The sequence below is a fragment of the Amblyomma mixtum genome, chromosome 8 (assembly GCF_055824585.1).
Source record: "Amblyomma mixtum isolate Tamu chromosome 8, ASM5582458v1, whole genome shotgun sequence".
Lineage (NCBI taxonomy): Eukaryota > Metazoa > Arthropoda > Arachnida > Ixodida > Ixodidae > Amblyomma > Amblyomma mixtum.
This window is the reverse complement of record NC_143019.1, coordinates 75,744,577-75,763,593: the sequence shown is the minus strand read 5'-3', so window position 1 is coordinate 75,763,593 and position 19,017 is coordinate 75,744,577. Positions and strand designations below refer to the sequence as shown.

Genomic DNA, 19,017 nt, shown 5'->3' with positions numbered 1-19,017 from the left:
ATGGCAGCGTGCTGAATTAAACGTTGAGCACAAAAAAAGGTGCCATAGTTTAGCGGTAGTTTTTAATTTTACAGGATCTTTATTGCAGAGCGACATAAATGACTCAAGAGGGGATGTTTTGCAAAAGATTCCAATCTGGTGTTTATGGAAGACCTTAGTATAAAATTTTGGCCCTAAAATATTTCAAAACATTCCGTGGATCGCCATTGTAAACGAACAAGCCTCTTGTAAACGTATTCTTCCTTAGCGAACACACTTTGTATTGCGTGACATCTGCCTACGCATGAATACGCCGCACCTTTTGTAAGTCATGAAGAAAGTCGAAGACTTGAAGGCAGTAAAAAAGCAGCAGAAGCACGTCGCTTTACAACTTAGCGTCTGAAATAGACTCGCTGTTATCAGTCACGCATGTTCCTTTTCAACTGCATTTGTCTATGCCTTCAGGGTTTGCATGCGTCGGTAGACTCTCTCCGGTAAACAGCCTACGCAAATGTTTTCCACGGCCACCACTGCTGAAGCGAAAGTGGTTTCATATAATTTGATGCACTGCTTTCTACATGGCGTTGTCCTGTCATAACAGAGTTAGCCGCGACGCTAGGAGGAAAGGTTGCTCTTCGGGCCATAGCTAAAGGATGTGAAAATGATTTTCCAAGAAACTCTTTGGGCAGCTGTGCGGGGTGGACCTCATTTTCTGGGTGAGCTCGGTGAGGACAACAAATACAGACATTTTCTTCAGCCTCTAAATAACGTTTCTGTTTGTATGAAACAATTGTTTTTTTCTTCGGCTGAGTACCGGCTCGTAACTTGAAATTCACCAAACAATACTGGCAAGAAGTACACGAATAACAAGCGCATGCCGACCGAAACTCAATTTCTAATGTCAAAGAAAACACTTCCGCCTTCCTTCGCGGCAAAGGAATCCCCTTCAAAATACCATTTCCTTGGCTTTGGCCTCGATCTAAGGAGTGGACGATGTTCGGGTGTAGCGTTCCCTGACAGTGATGAATTTGCATTGCCAGGTCAGTGCATGTGAATGCAATCTGTCGTCTTCGACAAATTTGACCTTTTTTTTTTCCTTCGCGTGTTTTGTGGTCTATTCAATTCCTCGCGTCCCTTCTCTTGCATTATCTTATGTGACCTTCAGCTTGATTTGATGTCATTCGAGGTCCACTGAAAAACTTTTCTAGAGCATCCTGCAATCAAGTGTCGTAGCTTCGAGACCGATCAACACCGCGTTCTTTCACCGTTCTTCTACGGCGTAGTTCTTCTAAGCAGTACTGAACTGGACAGGCTGTCAGTCGCATGGACACGGGTAAGAGATATCATGTTCGCAGAAAACGGTACTCGTATTTCGCTGCAACGACGGGTTTTGGATTCAGCGACAAGAGGCAACGTTCACGAATGTAACAAAATTTTCTGCTGAGATTTTCGCGCTAAAGCATCAGCGGCCCCTACAACAGGTCATGTTTGAAACAGAAAAGGCGCGAATGGGACGAGGACAAGAAGGAACGTGAAGCAGCAGGACAGTCATGCTGCTTCACATACCTTCTCGTCCTCGTCCCATTTGCGCCCTTCTGTTCCAACCATGGTTACGCGATCAAAACGCACGACAGAATTTTCTGTCGCGCAACTGTCGAGCGACATAATTTTGTGTCGCCCGACAAGCGTTCTTAAAGTGCTTTGCGTCGTGCGACAGGGGCTCGTGTCGTGGGTCCTTTCGCGCGACAAAGGGGTTTGTAGTGGGTTGTGTCACAAGTCAGTCATCATTCCTGTATTTTGTAGTGAGCAGAAGGTGCCTGTCCCACGATTTGTCGCGCGACAGGTTCCTGTCGCAGGTGCTGTCGTGCGACAGAGTGTCTTGCCGCGTGACAAGGCCTGCGTGCCTCGACAGAGTTGCCTGTCGTGGGTCCAGCCGCGCGACAAACATCTAGCAATACTTTCCAGCAATACTTTGATTTGAGCTAGTTGGTTGTAGCATGACATGTCTACGCAAAAGGCGTACTGGCGCACGCTTATTTTCTAGCACGCTTATTTTTATGCGACAAAAGTGCCTATCGTAAGATTCGCCTCGCGACACAACAGCCTGTCGTGGGTTCTGTCGTTTAACAGATACCTGTCGTGGGGTCTCTCTTGCGGCCGATACCTGTCGTGGGGTCTGTCTTGCGACAGATACCTGTCGATGGCAATTGTGTTTTGCTACAGAATTCTCGAAATTCTGTTCTACCGTCGTGTGATAGCGATAGGCGGACATTCACCAATAGCACTTCCTCACTCCTCAGTGCGAATTAGGATTTACTTTAAGGCCTTTTGAGCTCCCGATAAGCAGACAGATAGTCAACTTCTCTAAGCAAGCCGAAGTCGGTCCTATTGCTCAAATTGAGTCGAAACTATGCCTTCCGTTAGGGAAAGTGAGTTAGTAAAAACTTAAGTTTTCGGCTCAGCTAAGAGGATAGCCATACTGATTTAAACTGAGTATAAGCATTGTCGACTTTCGCAGCAGATAAAATCGGCAAATTCACAATTCTCCAGTCGGCGTGTCCGTAGTTTTGCGGGCGAAAATTGCTGAAGCGAAACGAAGCTATGCATCGTGAATCAAAAGCAGTACATTAGTTTTTCCCGAAGTGCTCCCTCAGCTTTTCCCTCTGGCACCAACGTTTCAAAGCAGCTTGCCACGTGGAACAAGAATGCTTGTAAGGTTATCTCACTGTCACAGCAGGCCCTAGAATGACGCCCCATGCTTTGCAATAAAGCAGAACTTATTAGCGTTGACTGGGATTTTTGCGCGCGAAATGTGCCCAGCGCCTTAGTGCTCTTTGACAAAATAGCCATGCGCTTTTAGTCTGCATAGCTGCCACCGCGAGCAACGTCTCGGTGAACACGCAAAATCACCGAGGCTTTCTCGCATGTTGCGTACGTCCCATTGCTTTTCCAACCTGGCCCGTACTGGTCGCTCTGAGCGCAAAAAAAAAAGTTAACACACGAGGTTTTGTAGGAACGTGGATTGGTCGCCTTTGACAGTCCCGATATTCATGTTGAATCTGTCCGCACTCTCTACTTTCCTCGAAGTTACCAATAAAAAATATTCCCATCGACACAAGGGATGTTCGGTGCTGGCAGCCAACAGGCTACGCTAGTTGCTGTTTTCAGAGAGCTTGCCAGTACGAAAACTTAAGTATTAAAGTAGTTTGCACTGCCGTGTGCAGTTCAGTCGGTATCTCTGTTCCTTTCATCTTGGTATTATCCATGTGCACACCCACTGGATGGCTGCCCACGACTTCAATGGTACTGTTTATGGCGACAACAAAAACGGTCACAGCGTTTAAAAGAGGCTTTTCGAAGCGATTGGAGCCTCTTACGGCCACATATTTTAAAAGACGACAACAAGCGTTTCACCAAGCGCGCAGCATGACCTGTGTGTACAGGGTGGTTAACTAGTTTCAGGAAAGGACTAGGTGGGATCACGTGATCAGGAATGAGGGCGCACCCTAGCCGACGACTGTAAAGCTAGTGCATGGTGCGCGCGGGACGTAGAGAGCCCACCACCACCAACGACGGTGACCATCAGCAGCAGCGCCGAGGCATGGTCATAAAAACTCTGCAGGCTAGCGAAACTTTATTAGGAAGGTCAAGAGACGCACTAAAGCACGTTGCAAGTATAGCTGTAATTATACCTTCAGTGTGCTTACCTTCATTTAAGACTGGCGATTTCCGGCTGTAGCAAAATGGCACTAAGAAAACAGAGCTCGGAGTCACAGGCGACGTTGCGGCGCTTGTTGCATAAGGAACAGGCATATCTCAACTGACGAAGATAAACACGACCGTAAACGTCATCAGGTCGAAGTTATTATTTTGCAGATTGATATGGAGAAAAAATATATCAGCGTACAGTCGAGGATTGTGGAGCATACCAGAGCAAACCTGGCGCTACAGATAAAATTACCAGCAGAACCAGGTGTCAATATAACGTGGCAATTGCGCAGTGCGAAATACATAAAATGAAATGGCAGCCTGTCAGTACAGAAAACACAGCGAGTGATATTAGCGGCATACATGTTGTAGGAGCGCATGTGTACCACCTCCTTAGCACAAAGTCCTCCTTATGGGGCTCCTCCGTTTTGTTAGCAGAGTTCCTCCTATTTTTGGCGGCCAATAGCAGACATATGAATAGAGGGCGTCGAGGCGATAGCGCTATGGGACGATGAAATGGCTCTGCTACGCAACATCCCATCAGCCTGTTTGTGAGGATTATCGTCATCCTCGGGCAAAACTTCAGGCGCACTCTCAACCTCAGCCGTAGCGACTCTCTCATCTGCTGAAAGACCACGCCGCGCCCGTGCAGTGCTTTCTTTGTGTTGGCTGAGAGCCTTCGCTTCGTCGGGACGCGGCGTGATGGACGAGGTGGCACCTTCAACCGTGTCCAATTTCTTCGTTTTCGGCTTGTAGTCCTGGCCCGCCATCAGGATGCTCTCGACGCTTATGCCGACGGTGTCCGGGGCCAAGGCGAAGATGGTGACGCCTCCCGCGAAGGTGACGGCGCCGCAGAGCCAGCTGAGCACCGCCAATGAGAGCGGGTCGGTGCCCAGCGTGGCGAACAGGCTGACGACGGCCAGCGCCGAGGCCCAGTAGAAGGCGCAGACGCTGCCGAAGTCGAAGCCGCTTCCGCGAAGCGGCGCCAGTTCGACAGCCAGCACCCAGGATGCGGGACCCAAGCCAAAGGAAAACGCGGCGCTGAAGATGACCTGCGGGCATCCGTGTGCGATAAGCATTTCCAGCATTCTCGGGAAAGAAATTTTGAAAACTGGGAAATTGTAAGACAGGGCTATAGAAATTTTGAAGTTAATGGCACACTCTTCTGATGTGTAGCAAAATATTTTGAAGTATTTCCATTGATCCCATCGAAAAGTTGACTGCCATAGGTAGCGAGCGAAGAATGCTTTTGACGGGGCAAAAGTATTAATAAACAGAAAATACAGGACTGCCATCGGGTATACTGCGGATGTATTTATTTTTATACTGAAATCTTACAGCAAAAAAAAATTGCGATCATAAGCGGTTTTTCGCTGAAAAATTATTTTGTCCACAATACTTGGCTACGTGCTTGCACTGTGGGGACCGTTGTGGATTTTTTTTTCGGGGGGGGGGGGGGGGATGGTGGAAATGGCGCAGTATCATCTCACATCTCTCGGTGGACACCTCAACCGCGCCGTAAGGGAAGGGATAAAGTACGGCAGTGGTGCCAGAACGGCCACCAGTTGCAGGTAAAGCTGTGTTGATTTCTTCCGTTGTGCTGTTAGTGTGATAGCATCGGAAGCCCTGTCAGGGGGGAAAAGCGCTCTCCGTCTGTCACATAAAAGATAGCCCCGCCGCGGTGGCTCAGTGGTTGCGGTGCTCGGCTGCTGACCCGAAAGACGCGGGTTCGATCCCGGCCGCGGCGGATGAATTTCGATGGAGGCGAAATTCTAGAGGCCCGTGTACTGTGCGATGTCAGAGCACGTTAAGGAACCCCAGGTGGTCGAAATTTCCGGAGCCCTTCACTACGGCGTCTCTCATAGCCTGATTTGCTTTGGGGCGTTAAACCCCAATAAACCAAACCAAACATAAATGATAAGCTGCATTGAGTGAAGATGGTAGGTGACGCAGAATAGAGTAGGGAAGACGGTGAGGAGGCTCGAGAAGAGAGATGTTAAAGGGGACGGTGAAGAGTATACCGCTATGGCCAAGGAGACCGCAGGAGCCAACTCGGGCGCTTATATCTTTAGCATAACGGTTGATGGAGGCTGTCAAACGGCTGACCTTGTCTTTTCAACATCTGGCTTTAGCTCAAGAAATCATATCATCAATTCTCAGATCGCTTGTATTATGGTTTAAAGCTTGTACAGCAAAGTTAGTTACAACAAAAACGGAAGCATACTCGTCACATGTTGCTAAAATAAATTTTACATTCTGGTAGTTAGGTCAAGAACATTCATGAGAAGCTAATTAGGGTTAAAGAAATCAAAAATTTTCATTTGCTTTCCATAACACCGTCTCTCTAGTCAATCAAAAGAGTTATGACTGCTCCACATCGTTATTTCACAAATGAATTTAATATCTGCTTTTTTATTTTTTGTAGTTTCTGGGAAACATTTCCATTGTGAGAATAAAATTTGGGAAGAAAATTAAAGTATAATGTTTCTGTGTATGAAGCAGTCACCTGCAAAAACCTGGCGAAAAATTAGGGTGCATTTCTCAAAAGGCAACTGGACCTTTCTAGTTCTATTTGGCACGAAGAAAAATTAGGGAGAGAATTAAGTTCCGCCTTAAGGTTATGATGTGATAGCGGTAATGGCCCGTTTCAGTGGCCTCGAGTCTGCTTTTAATATCACTATGCGGATACGGACACTGTTCGTTATCTTTTTATTTTCCATTTTTCTTTAACACAAGAGACACAGTCCATCAATCAAACCAGGCATAAGCAACATTCCGTAGTGGTCGACAGGTCGCGCGACCCAAGGTGTAGCGTTGCCAGTCGCGGCTCGACCATTTTTCTTTTCAGCACAAATACTACGTGATGGTGGTTTACTGACGTCACAACCGCGTAGATTAATGAAAAATTGTGTAGAGACGTCACCACTGCGATCGCTGTGGAGTGTTTGAATTACGCGCGCGAGATCACGTAGTTTAACGTCATGACTATTTAGACCAATCCCGATTTCCTCGACACGTCAACATCGACAACAGAGGCAGTTTCTCCGCAGAATGGGACACTTCACCTTATCTTGATAAAAAATACCTTTGATTGATGAAAATTGTTTTCAATAAATGGGCTGTTTTGAAGCGCGGTCAGAATGTTGAAATGCGTGAGGACTGATGAGCCTGATGTCTAGCGTCGTGTTCTTTGCAGTCTTGCTTTTAGAAAGTGCCGCAAACTCTCCTTTGTAATTTTGGTGTTGTACATAATTCTGTATAAAATACTCATGTGCGCAAAATTTCTTTGCCTTCACGGTGCCTTGATAAGGAAAAGAAGCGTGCTTGTGTTCTCAACATAGCCGTATATCGGAAAAAAAAAGAAAAGCACAGTGCTCTTTCCAGCTACGTAAACTAGGGCACACAATTAGGAGAAATACTGATGACGGTCCAATGATGCCCTAAAAAAGCGTTGTCTCGCGCATTTTTTTTTAAATTTTGTAGCGCCATTGGTGCCAAAGAGTTCCAGTTGAAGAGAATAGGTTGTTTACGCTATGGCACATCAAAACAAATTATTTATTGCGTCTTGTTTTAAGCCTAAGAGCAATGAAAGTAATACTTGTTTGAAGTCACATTCAATTCAGTGTTAATGACCACATTTTGTGCAATTTCGCTGTCATTTAGGGTTCCTTGCCGGCGTATTCTTCAAGGAGACAGGAGCTCAATGGCCCTGCCAAGCAGTGAGGTGCAGGCCGAAAACTTTGTCCATCTCCGCACACTCATTGCAGACACCCTGTGCTTTCTTCTGGCGGAACCGGATGTTTTTGACGCTTGACTTGCCAAATTACAAGTCTCCGGATACAGGTAGCTTCGATTCGAACTCCATTGAGTTTTCCAGCCTCGTTGTTGACCAGCACGACCTAGTTAACACATGTCCTTTCCTTTGCTCTGACAAACAGCCCACCCGCGCTTTCTCTAGGACACACTTGTCCTTGCCAGAAAAAACAAACTTGAGAGCAGGAAATAAGAGCGCTATCTCGAAATATCTGAGGGTTTAGAGCGAGGAGGCCGGAAGAGAAACGATTGCAACCGATAAATCGTCTGCTGCTCAAAAGTCTCGAGCTGAATTGGCGGCCCTCGCAGCTTCCTGCCTTTTTTGACTGACAGTCCTAAAATGACAGGCTTACTGTCTGCAACAAAACCACTTGGCGAATATAACTTTTAATTATCTTAACTGAGATCTTTGAGTATGATCGACCGCCCAGCATCTGCCTTACCTGTCAGTAACAAAAGAAGTAAAGGAAATGCCTTGCGCGTGCGCGTTCCTTTTCTGCTCGATTGACTATGTATATATAGGCCACGCTGTCATCTATAAAATTCAGCTGCAAGCACTGTGTCCTCTGCTCCTCATGATCCCCTTTCTTTTTTGCGCTCAAAAGCTTTTATCCATTATACAGCCTTGTTGAAGAAAAAAAATATAGATATATAACGGCCGCATGGCAATTAAAAAAGATTCTTTAATAAAGTGTGTTGGCTGTTGAATTCCCACATAAAGAGTTAGTGCAAATGATCACACACACACACACGCGCGCACATGCACACACACACACACACACACACACACACACACACACTCGCGCGCACGCGCACACGCACGCACACACACACGCACACGCACGCACGCGCACACACACGCACACACACGCACGCACACACACGCACACACGCACACACACGCACACACACGCACACACACACACACACACACACACCACGTTGTTACCCAACTTCGCCGCTTAGTAGCGGCAGTGAGTTCCTACGTTTGGAACTGTCTGGAACTACAATATAGGCTTGGAATCACGCTTTGAATGTTGAAGGAAATGTCACATTTCTATTTAGTACCTTGGATCCGAAGCTGAGGTTAGATGCAATTGTGCTGTCCAGGGCATAGCCGGGGTTCGATGCCCCATAGTAGATGGCTCCCAGAACCATCATGCTGCCCGCGCAGAAAGTCACCGACGCCGCCAGCGGCCTCACGCGCCCCGCCAGGTCAAGAAGCTGAGCGCACATCGCTGTCGTCAGCAACTGCGGAGAAAATATCATTGGAAAAGTTAGAATAAAGTGTTCAAGACAAAGTAAATAGCAACATAAATTCATCGCCGCATTGGACACATGATCGTTCTTTTCATTAAACTTGTTACACTGGTTTTTGCAATTATAATACATAAAGTGCACCTGAGCGCGGCTATAGGACTCCAATGTACACCTTTCATGGTCTCTCTAATTCTCTTAGTTGAGCAGAACACTGCCATGTGCGCCCCTTGATACCAGGCCCCACTCTTTCGTATTAGCCACATTGATAGTGCAAAGTAGAATGAAAGGTACACTCTAAACACAGTAACCTATAACGTAACTTTTGGACGTGAGTAACTTTTGTCACAAAGGTTACAATTGATGTTTTTTTATGTTTTCATTACGTTTTCTTTATTTTTGTGGAGCCCAAAGGTTACAACGGTCAAAAGTCAACCGTTTCAAAGGTTACGATGAAAAAATTGCCAACTAACCTTTGCGCTGTAACCTTTGCGCAGCACGGTAACCTATATGCGTCGTCAAGCCAGGAGATATGCACATATAGAGAACGTATGCTGCTTTATGTGCGGGAATGTGCTTTTCGTATGCAATGGGGCTGCGGTTTCGACCGCAAGGGGGAGACATCAACGTAAGCTATCGCATGAGCCTGATACTGCTGTTTTGGGTCGCAGCCACATTGAATCGCGCGTTATCAGATATCTGCTTTCACATTTACCAAAAGGAGGCTGCGAATGCAATGCAAATGCAGTATTTTGCGGCTGTATATGAGAACACATCTTGAATGTTCGATTCCTATTCATGAGTTTTGCAAAGAAACCCAACGTGCTACTTCTCTAGGCATGTTCTGTACCGATTTTATTGCGCGAATAAATGTTAATAAACAAGTATTTCAAATTCCACGTAATTTCTCGATGACTCGGATAGAGCCTATTTCTCATCTTCCTCGAGCCGACACGCGATAGCAACGGTCGCAATTAATAGTAAAAAAGCAGACATATGGAAGGGGAGCGCCTGGAAAGGCGACAGCGGACATAACCACATTTGCGGGCCGCCGAGTGCGCGATTCGATTTCCCTTCATGTGGCTCTCTTCATAAACTTCCAATGTGTCAGTTCTGATGGAAAAGATATATCACAAATCATAACGTAATGCACCCAAGGTACGAACGGCGGCGCCTATAAAAAACAAGTATTGGCAAAGAACTACTCAAAATATGGCATGACGGCCGCTCCAGTATGCGTGAGACGCGCATGCGCAGACGGCCGGCGCTTCACCCAATGAAAAGCGGTGCTTCTGTTTCAAACGCTTGGCATCGTTGCACGCCGGCAAGACTGGACGGCGGGAAGGCTCGGACGTTGCAGCGTTGCGGAGGCTGCTTTGTTCTTGGAACCGTTGGAACCGAGAGTTGGAACCGTTCGTGAACCACGCCGTCTTTTGGTGGCGTTCCTGAAGTGGTTTGTTTGGGGGAATGCCGCTAAGCAGCAGCCTGTGGGGTACGCTGCGCCGTAGCTGCAACTAACCTCAATGTGACTGTAGACGCTACGTCGTTGTGTGCTCGGCGGACACCTCCGCGCCCGGCGCTATTCGTTGCGACTACTGCAATCACGTTCCTGGGGTTCATGGAAGAATGACGGACTTGGGTGAGTGGCCTTTTTTTTTTACCATATGCACAATAACGACCTGCGAAGTCATTTATTTCATGCTTGTGAAAGTGCGTATTTTCTTTGTTTGCCAGAGCAGCTTCATTCCTGAGCCTCGTTGAGTGCACTTCGAAGCAAAATGTGCTTCAGTAGTTTGAATGCCTCATTCACCTATTGCGCGGGGTTTCGTGCCAAAAGTTTGGTTATCCAGAATATTGGTTTTAGATTATTGTTGGCGTATGTCATTTGGGGTCATTAGGTGCGATAATACGGGGTAATCCAGCGCTAATTCTTGATCGTTTGCATGCGTGTGCGTGCGTTTTTTTTTTGCATGCGTACAAAAGAGCATGCGTATAACGCACGACGGTACTTTTTTAATGAAGGATGCGATTTGGGCGAGTTGGTATTGTAAGCGATTTTATGACGCAATTCCACATCGGCGCTATACACCCGCCCAGGCGGCGGCAGTCGCCTCCTCGACTAGAGTCGCGATCACGTGAATCTTGCTCGGTGCGCCGGTCGGTCCCAGTGCCTACCGCATTGCTTGCCTATCCTTTTCTCTTCCCGGCGCAGTTTGGATGACGTTTGTGTTTGTGATGGTTGTTTTTCGCGAGTGCGGCGCGTCGACTCATCAGCGTTGGCGACGGGAAGAGCAGCACAGGGTGTGTGGTGCGCGAGCTATCTGAGCGGACGTGCGTAAGACAGTGCGAGCCCTATTGAAATGCGCTAACAAGAATTAAGTTGTAACTGCAATATATCCGTTTTTTTATTCTAAAAGATTTGTATGAGCGTCGAGTGTTCTTACTCGCTCCCCCTCCCGTTTTGGTCATCTCTAACAGTATTGCTTCATATATTGAAAACAGCGCGGGAAAACGAGACGATGTGTTGTGTCTTTCTTTACGCGTCTCGTTTTCCCGCGCTGTTTTCACTATGAAGCGGTACTTTTGTTTTGAATCTTAATTTTGGAACTTTGCACGTCGTTTCATTGATTAGCAATTGATCGGTGCGCCATACGATTTTGGCAATACAACTGGGCCCATTAAAAAAATTGGCTGTGGTTTGACCAATGGCCATCCTGAGTGAACTGCGGAAGCAACAGCGCAGCAATCGCAGCAGCGGCGCTGCGATGCGGTAGGCACTGCGGTGTTCTTTGTATACCATGTTTCACTCTGGTGAGAATATCAGCGATGCTTTAAGTATGAATGGTTGCTCACTTGCTGTAATTTAACGTTCCACAGATCCCACTGCCTGAAGAGTTGCAAGTGACTGCACCTCATGTATACACCTGTACCGAGTGTTTACGCTGGAAGTACTAAAGAAGTCATCTCGATCAGCAACGGCAACCTAGAGCGTGCCCTCATATTCTGCCTGGTGACATATTACGTAAAAAACCTCGACTATTCACCGGCGTTTTCAGCCATACTCATCCTGCTGCAGAAGATTGCCCTGTCAGACACTTTAGTGGCGCGTGGACTATACTGGCGAACCGACTTAAGAGCTTGCTCGTGCTCTTGAAAAAGAATAATTTGTTGTAATTTTCTGGAAAGAAATGTTTCGGTTGTTCACTTTTTAATATGTTGAAGTATATTTTCTACACCTAAATTGAGCAAGTTTTTTTTTAACTGCAGTACACAGGTTGATGTACCTGTGCGAGTGTTGTCAGGCTTATAGCACTGTTAATGTTGCAAGTTATTGGTCATGTCATTGTGCATCTTTGTTGATGAAGTGACTAGAGGAGTCGCGAAGGGCTTTTGCTTATATGATGTAGGCAAGTTGTGCTGAATTTGCTGATGCTAGGTACCTCAGAAAGCTGTTCGGTACATGTATATCTCTGGTTGCTGTTTAGCCAAGATGTTTGAATCGATTGATTCTTGTTTGCGTTTGTATGTGGCCTCAAGTTTTTAAAAGAACTTATGTTATCTGCACTGCTTGGACCACCTTTCTTGATCTCTTATTGTATAGCCATTTTAATCTTTCTTTTAAGAAGTGTGGTAAAATGTGTGATCAAAATATTGCCTTCTCTGATATTTTTGCCATTCATATTTTGTGTCTGTTGTATCCCTCACACAATGTCAAGTTGACTTGGCACTTGGTCTTGAATAATAGAGCTTTTATTTTGTTCTTTTTGGTACTACAATTAGAGTGCCTATGTTTTTATTTACATTGCAATAAGAGTGATATGCTGTAGCCAAGCTCTATTCGAAGCGAGACTTCATCTGAGCATGCTGTATTGAGTTGCTTGTTCAACGTGGTTTTGTTTCGCATGCCAACAGTGATACTGTAATATGGGCCCATATTTTAGTGCCTTGCATGCCCAGTTATTGTGATTTTTTTTTGCAAAAAGTTTGCAAAAATGGTGCCTTGAACATACCTGCATCGGTTACATCCCTTAGTTTTTCTTCAATGTAGACAATATTTGGGAAGTTTTGTATTTCCTTTGTCTCGAAGATGTTGGACTCAATTAAAAAATTTGCCTATCATATGCCGATATTTGTCATTTTTCTCTTTTGTAAAACATTTTCTTGTTTGGCCATTTTTTGTTCCATTCAAATTGAAATCCAGCAGAGCTCTGTATTGCATCATCTTCAGCAAGATGGAACGACATTTTTGCCATTTTTATAGGCCAGCCATTGCGGTTTACAAAGGTTACACATTTTGGAGAACGTAACCTATGGCTAACTCAATGATGTATACCTTTGTAAAGGTTACAGAGCTAGAAAATTCGCGTAACCTATGCATAAAAAGAAGTAACCTTTACCATTTGTAACTTTTACAAAAGTTATAAGTGGAAAGGTTACATTCTGTAACCTTTAAATTATAGGTATACTTCAATGTGAAAATGTGCACCTTTACAAAGGTTACCCAAAGGTTACCGTGTTTAAAGTGTAGGGCATGACACAGATATAGCTTAGTTTGTTATTTGCAGTTTTCCTACTTTGAAGAGGGTTGTCGTATCTTCGCGCAGTACATGACAGATAGTGCGTATTTACCTGTATGACGGCGACGAAGATGAAATCGTGCGGAGTCACTCCGAACTGGACCTGCAAGGGCCCTGTGGCGTACTGGATGATGACGTTGACACTCGAGAACTGTTGCGACACGATTACCACCACGGCGAGCATGTAATGCATGATAGGCATCGGTGTCTTCGGGTAGATCACCTCAATCACCTGCGGCGGGTGTGTTTAAAACCCTCTGAGCTTGAAAAGATTTATTTCCTTTGTAGCAAAAACTAAAGGAAGCAAGCGGATGCGCTGCTGCTGATAGGGGTCTCTACGTCGCTAGTAAAGAACCCATTGAGCATTATGCCAAACTGGCGTCGCAGCTGCGTCCTGAAACTACATGCCTATAATTTTATTGTTGGCTGCCCAGTGATTGCAAAAGGTATAAATGAACTGGAGCTAACTTTGACCTACGTTGAAAAGCTGTACATTACAGTTTCAGCTGTGTAAGTATTGTCTCAGACCCTCCCAGTGACTCCGCCTACCAGTATGAGGCGCTAACTTGTCAGGCTGAAGGTGAAATTTCGGTGTTTTTTTTTAAAGAAATATAAGAGCCTGCTTCTCTTATCAGCACATAGGTTGTGAGAAAGATGCATGAAGATCCTTAATTAAGGCAATGGTCTGAATTCCAAGAAATGGCTAGCGTAGGAGGGAGCGGGTGATATTATGAAGTCTACAGGCTTAAAGTTGGTCGCAATTAGTACACGATAACGTTAATTAGAGGCATATTTCAGGGTCTTTTTTCTCTCCAGCGTAAGTAGATAGCCTGATCATGATGACCTCACATTACTAGACAGTTTGCTGTGAAGAGAGAGGATAATATAATAAGGAAATATTTCGACTCCACTGAATCGAGATAAGGGGGAGGCCTGCGAATTATAAGATGCGTCGCAATTTTTAATTTCTATAATTCACCGCCAACGATACTTCTCAGGGTTTATTCAGCATTCAAACCACTTTCTTTTCCCTCGGCGCAAATTAAGCTGGCCCCTCATCTCCCGGGTCACCACCGTTATCTATTTTTTATTTCATCAAACCCGAAACCACTTTTCCACCTAAGCCACGCCACTGGAGGTACCACGAAAAGGTAGAAAATTTAAATCCAACAGAAATGTTTTCTCGTGGAGGAGAATACGCACAATTTATTATTTTTGAAACGCTGTGCCGTATTCATAACCTAGCTGACGAACGAAAGCAAATGGAAACACCATGAAGTCAAAATGCTGTGATACGACGAGGACAGCAGGTTCCTTAAGAAACTGCACACTTTCTGAGATACAAAAAAAAAAAACGGCACGAAAGCAGAGCAATATCTTTAGAACGACTTGACCAGTACCAAGAGAACAGAGAACTCGAAAGTAATAAAAACGATTTGTTGTAATTGGCGTGTTTATGCATCAAAGACTGCCGAGCAATGAGGGGAGCAGTTGAGGCTGCTATACTGCGTCGAGAAATGAAAATGCGAACAGCGCGGCGCATACCCCGCCGTTGTTCTTCATCGCTCTTGTACCTCGACGGTAAGAAAAAAGAACAGCATCACGGATGACTCTAGCGTCTTTTTGTTGCCATCTTGGTACAAGTCCAATGAAAATGAAAGCCCAGACACCGGAGCACGCAGGGGTTGCGTTTTTCGAAATTTTTTCTAACGTGGCCACACTCTTGAACTTGTTTCACAAAGGGATGGCGCCTTCGACGTCAGTTGCAAACACAGATATATTCTCGTCGAGAGGTCCATGCGCTAGAGCCAACAGGACTTGCGCTATGGCCTGTCTTCTGTTCTCCTGTCGCCGTGTAAATGTAATTGCTCTTGGCCTGGTCTCCTGATTTTTCATAACTACGGCGCCATGCCAGTAAGGCCCGGCACAAATACGGACGACCAATACGTGTGCATTGTGTCGTCCGTCTCTGTTTCGTGTATTCAGGGCCCCTACACATATGTACACCATCCTTTCTCCAGCGCTTCCGTTTTAAAAGGCAATATCAGCTGTTGGTCCTTTCGCGCATGCTAATCAGCATCATCGCCGTAGCACGACTTGCGCTGCTGCTTACCTCGAACTCGCTGTCCGCCAGAGAGGGAAACCTGCGAAGGCGCCTCAGCGCCGTCTGGGCGTCGCCACGCCTCCCCTGCTTCATGAGCCAGCGCGGAGACTCGACGGCACGGAACAGCAGAACCGCCGTGAGGATGGACGGCACCGCGCAGCAAAGGGCCAGCTGCGACCATTCGATGAACTGGCCCAGAACGTAGGTGTACATGATGCCCGCAGCGATGCCCGTCTGGTGAGCGCCACACTGCGCCAAAGATGGAGAGATGAGCACTTGCTGCTTTTGCCGGCAATAACGATAACCTCTAACTTGTCTCTGTTGCGGAGACGCAACATTTATCGACAACAAGGACTCATAACGGGTGCCATACAGCAGTTGTGACCGAGATCTCTCTAAAGTCATGTAGACAATAATGAGTTTAAAACAACTTTCGGTTGTATAGTTGCTTCACATGTTGCGTATTGTGCCGCCTATTCCTTTCAAGAAAGATTTCGGGCTGCTTGCATGGGAGGCCTCACGACAATATAGTAGCGTTCGTAGAAGCTATCGCAGTATGTTATATTCGGCCCCAGTGTTCTTCCCGTCCACTCGCAGCCGCTCTCACTCGCGCGTTATCACTCTCCCTCTCTTAATACCCTCCTCCTCCTCCTCCTCCTCCCATTTTCTACTCAATCTTAAGTTTCAGCCTCCGCTATTGCCCGCCACTCCGCCCACGAACGCGCCATTACCATCTGCGCTGTAAAATGTGTAGGTTCCAATTCTACCAGGGTTTGGTCAGTACGTCTTGCTCATATCGCCGATGATTTATTTGTTCCTTCACCACACTACGGTCGCTTTGGGTACCCAAGTTCTTCAAAGCTTTTACTGACAGCTGCATCATCACTTCTGTGCTGCACCTAGAATGCTTCAGATTCCTTCTTAGTTTTTAACCGGAATCTATGCGAAACCTACTGACACGGAGAGAGAGGCGATCACCACAGCTCACCTGCTTGCCCCTGTCCTTGGCCATGGCGATTTCGCTGATGTACGCAGGAGCCACCAGTGAGACGACGCCTGTGCAGACTCCTAGCGCACCTCTTGCCGTGAGAAGGTACCAGGAGTCGGCTGAGGCCCAGGAGATGGCTAGCCACGAAACAAGCGAGCCCACGGAGCCCAGCGCAAGCGTGCAACGGCGACCCAGTATGAACGCCACAAGGGAACTGCCGAGTGCTCCAATCAGAGCCCCGAATGGAAGCACAGAGTCGAACCTGCGGAAGCATACCTTAGCTCGATTTATCGGCACAGTGTTTGCGCATGGCGTTTAAAAAAACAATGACAGAGGAACTGTCTACCACGAGGTGAACACAAGAACCCCGCTGTGAGCTTTAAGATGAAGTGAACAGAAGAAGGGGGAAAGGGGGCTATTCTGGATGGCTTAAAATTCCTTATCATTCTTGTGTTCTTTATAGCGTACTGAATTTCACAGGAGGTGGGCGTTGCTACATTTCGCGCTCATTGAGGTGAGAGTGCCCAAGAGTGAAGAAGTTAAGACTCGTCTTTTTTATTCCTTCTGCAGCTACGCATCCTGAATAAACTAAGCCTCTAACATATCCTTTTCGTTGCCTTTCTCAGCAGGACAGAGCCCCGTTGCGCAAACATTCAGTTGCAAAATAAGATGCACATGTTTTGTTTTCTGACCTACTCCTGTTTGTCATATATCAAGGTAGACCGAAGAGAACATGTTGAAGCATTTTGTGTTGTAAAATGGTGTCGCCCGTTAAAGAGGAGTAACACGGTTTCGATCTCTGTAGTGGTCGGCTTAGTGGTGCTCTAACAGAAGTACTTTTCACTTAATAAATTGAGACAAAACTAACTGCAGAAAAAAATCTATTCAGAAGCCTCAAAAAAAAAAATTACAGTTTATAAGTGCGATTCATGCGAGACAGTATGCGCTAACATTACTGCTACCTCCTGAAGGCGGCTGGTAGCGCGATAGTCCATCACTCACCGTACGACATGCAATACCCCACTCTATTCACCCGATTTAAACCAGCAAACACATATTCCAGGCCGTACAACCTCGCAACTCTCCTCATCAGTTGATTCTTACGGACGACCGCTGTTTCCACATACCTCCCCCCCCCCCCCCATTGTCTCCCACCGCATCCCACCATGCACTCTCCCTAATTCCACATTTCTTTTCACGCTGTCTCGCGTGAGAAGCCTTGCTTTCCCTAGCCAGGGAACGTTTTGCGCTAGGGGGGGGGGGGGTTGTAATGCTAACGTGTTCAGAGCCTAAAACCATGGGGTGGAACACAGCTTGAAAAGCTCGCAAAATGTTCGCGCAACTTGCAATGAAATATACCGCTCTCATCCAGCATGCTGTGGAAGTGGAGGTTTAGGTTCAAGCTTCGAAGATTAAAACTTTTTTCTTCAACCTTCGCAGCCTCGTTCATTATTGAAAAAAAACATCTGAATAGAACGCACTTCCTCAGTCTACATACGCCGCCGAACAAGCAGCCGGTAATAAGCAGTGGTAGTAAGATCTATTGACTGGTGCAGACTGGTACAAAATTTTCTTATGGATTGCTCAGGATATGACACACTCCTGAGATAGAGGTATTTAATCAAATGGAAGTTAAGTAATTTGAAGTCAACACTCAGAGTGCTGGCTATATTTCTCTATTATGGTCCTGGGGTTAAAGGGCAAACAAGAAAGAACGGGTCGGAAAGTTCTTGCAATTAGGGGACTGTTTGCGGCGGCCGCGAAAATTGCATGAGATAAAATAAAACTCAGCCTTCAATTATCGTACCAAAACACTGCTTGTCCACTGCCTTCTCCGGTGGAAGCGGTGTTCCTAGCTCGACCGAGGCTGCGACTGGCGGGCAGCGAGTACCCGATGGCGACGCCCATGCTCAGCGATCCCGCTCACCCGGCTGCGAGCGAGCTGAACAGCCTGCTCTTCGTCTCCACGTGAGGGCACCGATCCGGGGACGGGATGTCGAAGTACCCAGCCGACGGCGGCGCGGCGGATCCTCTAGGCGAGACCGGACTTGGGGGCGACGCTGGACGGCTTGCGTTGCGCCTCAGGGAGGGCGACTGGCCAACGGAGGGCTTCAGTAAAGGCGCCGCGATCTGAACCTTGCGAGGAGAAGGTGACGCCATGGCTACCTATATTCTTCTTCTTCTTCTCTGTCTTCTTGCTCGTCCTTCTCTTCAGCGTTGTTACAGGAAATGGCACGTGAAATGGCACATACTTTCAGAGTGATTAGCGACACGGGCAATTGAAACCTGTGGAGAGATTTGAAATTACTGTCTGAAAAGTAAAAAAAAACGCATGAAATTTAATTCAAATAGGAATTCGTAAAATATAATAAATTAATGTGCACTTCATCACGAAAAAAGTACGAATAAGCAATGAAAAGGAGAGAGCGCTCAATGAACCTGACTGAACTGGGGGCAGCCTGGATGGAAAGAGAACAAAATGCAGTAAATTTTGAGGTGACAGATGAAACTGTAGCTGCCTTAAATGCGAATAAAAATTTAGTGTGGAACGGGCAACAGGATATGAAAAAGAACATAAATTATCAGTTCTC

At 46.4% G+C, this 19,017-nt stretch overlaps 1 protein-coding gene across 1 annotated transcript; it reads right to left on the bottom strand.

Annotated features, from left to right (window-relative positions):
* Positions 1–4,133: 4,133 nt before the first annotated feature.
* LOC149333052 (uncharacterized) lies at positions 4,134–18,586 on the bottom strand. Its single transcript, XM_089557624.1, has 6 exons — positions 18,354–18,586; positions 16,427–16,688; positions 15,448–15,687; positions 13,387–13,566; positions 8,569–8,751; positions 4,134–4,739 (listed from the first exon to the last, which is right to left on the bottom strand). Exons 1-6 carry the CDS (start codon positions 18,584–18,586, stop codon positions 4,134–4,136), a joined length of 1,704 nt encoding a protein of 567 aa, XP_089413750.1.
* Between the last annotated feature and the right edge of the window lie 431 nt (positions 18,587–19,017).

Excerpts from the sequence above, each read along its gene's own strand:
- LOC149333052 (XM_089557624.1), bottom strand. The coding sequence starts at position 18,586 with ATGGCGTCACCTTCTCCTCGCAAGGTTCAGATCGCGGCGCCTTTACTG. Across the intron at positions 15,688-16,426 it reads CCAAGGACAGGGGCAAGCAG|TGTGGCGCTCACCAGACGGG; the intron begins GTGAGCTGTGGT and ends TCTTTGGCGCAG. Across the intron at positions 8,752-13,386 it reads TCTTCGTCGCCGTCATACAG|TTGCTGACGACAGCGATGTG; the intron begins GTAAATACGCAC and ends TTTTCTCCGCAG.